The sequence below is a fragment of the Trichechus manatus genome, unplaced genomic scaffold, assembly GCF_000243295.1.
Source record: "Trichechus manatus latirostris isolate Lorelei unplaced genomic scaffold, TriManLat1.0 scaffold00074, whole genome shotgun sequence".
In the NCBI taxonomy this organism is placed as follows: Eukaryota; Metazoa; Chordata; class Mammalia; order Sirenia; family Trichechidae; genus Trichechus; species Trichechus manatus.
In genome coordinates, this window is record NW_004444010.1 from 8,748,119 (window position 1) to 8,749,760 (window position 1,642).

At 38.3% G+C, this 1,642-nt stretch overlaps 1 protein-coding gene across 2 annotated transcripts in view; it reads right to left on the reverse strand.

Moving 5' to 3' along the window:
- The window catches only part of ANKRD55 (ankyrin repeat domain 55), a 104,400-nt gene extending 102,764 nt beyond the window's left edge, over positions 1-1,636 (reverse strand). For both annotated transcript variants that reach the window (XM_023734982.1, XM_004380479.2), the window contains exons 1-2: positions 1,375-1,636; positions 987-1,076 (exon numbers count right to left, since the gene is read on the reverse strand). In XM_023734982.1, the coding sequence (XP_023590750.1) occupies positions 987-1,044 (58 nt within the window). In that variant the 5' untranslated portion in view covers positions 1,045-1,076; positions 1,375-1,636. The remainder of the gene's footprint in view (positions 1-986; positions 1,077-1,374) is intronic.
- Between the last annotated feature and the right edge of the window lie 6 nt (positions 1,637-1,642).

The window sequence follows — 1,642 nt, forward strand, 5'->3', positions numbered from 1 at the left end:
GTAAACATATCGTGGCCTAAAGCAGGAAAAGGGGAAAAAAACCAAAAAGCAAGGAATTTTCTTAATGAGGCTTTCACAAATTACCATTTTCAGGTTGTAGCCCAAACAAGTAAAATGACCAAAGGACATTAGGATCTGGAAGAATATTCAGAGACTATAGAAAGTGGTTTAGTATCAGATATTTAAAAAAAGATTCTAAAACATATTTATTACACTTACAGAATGGAAATTTCCTGTATATACATGGAAAAGATGCATAATTACACACAGATATTGCATATATGTGTATATACATATACACTGCATGTGCAAAATGTACACACATAGACTATACAGCTTAATAAATGCTTATTATAAGGATGGGTATATTTCACAGCAACCTCTTCTTGTAGAAAATTACCATTACTCTGGAAATTATGAATAAGAAAGATATAACCTGCTATTGCAAATAATGACATAGTGATAGTCATTACACAACCTTGGATAAGATAATATATCACCCACAGCGTCAATATGGGCAGCATCTGTTCCTGAAGGGATTCAAGAGATACTTGTGAAGCCAGAACAATGAGAGCTTGGGTTAATAGACTGCAAAGAAACACATGATTTGTTTTCCTTGTATTACTTATTCTAATTTTTTTTTTTTTTAAGATTTGAAGGAAAAAAAAAAACTAATGAGAATAAAGATGATACTATTTGAAATAGCTGGTCTGCTTGAAATGCAATTTTTAAAATTTGCAGCTAGGAGCTGTTCAATAAGACAGATCATACATAAGCTTATTTTTCTCTTCCGGATGCTCATCTGATTACAAGCGCGCATTTAGAACAGTTTAGTTTTCACGTAGAAATCCTCTTTATACACACACACACACACACACACACACACACACCCTACTCTCTCTTTTTCCTTACAACTGCAAATCCTTACGTCTGGACTAAAGATACTAAGAACCAGACGACGTGTGAAAGCAGCTGGAGAAACCTACCTTTTTGTTGATCAAACACAGATGGGGTGCTGAAATCCATGGTTGCCTGTCTCATCATTCACCATCAGAATGGCAAAAAGCATCGGGGCTCTAGAGAAGAGAAAACACACCATCTCACAGGTTCCAGTCAACACAACAGTCAGTAGCAGCATCTCTTGCCAAGACTTCTGTTTGAGAATTAACTGTGCGTTACAGCTGCAGGTTGTTGTCAATGCAAATGATGAAAATAGGTAAATGTTACTCCTGTAATAACTGCCGGGAAAAGAGTTACTTCTTATGACCTCATCCAGCAGCTCTACTTGTACATAAGTATTACACATCCTCCATCCCCAAACAAATAAAAAAAGCCTAAACCCCCAAAACAGTAACCAGGGTGGAGGACACCTGCCTTGGATCTTGGCTGGGAAATCACTGCAGGTCACAGAGCTTCAGCAGCTGGAATGTTGCTTTAAACCAACAGAAATCTCAATGGGTGAGTGAGGCTTCATAGAGCCAGATGGAGCATGTGCAGAGCTGCCAATGCAGTTTGGATTCGGCTGTGCTCGTGGCGGAGTGAGAACTGCATTTGGGTCATGTGAGCAGACAGTGCCATCTCAATGGAATAGGATGTAAATATTGTAGCAGGAGGCTGCTGGCCATGTGCTATATAGAGTAAT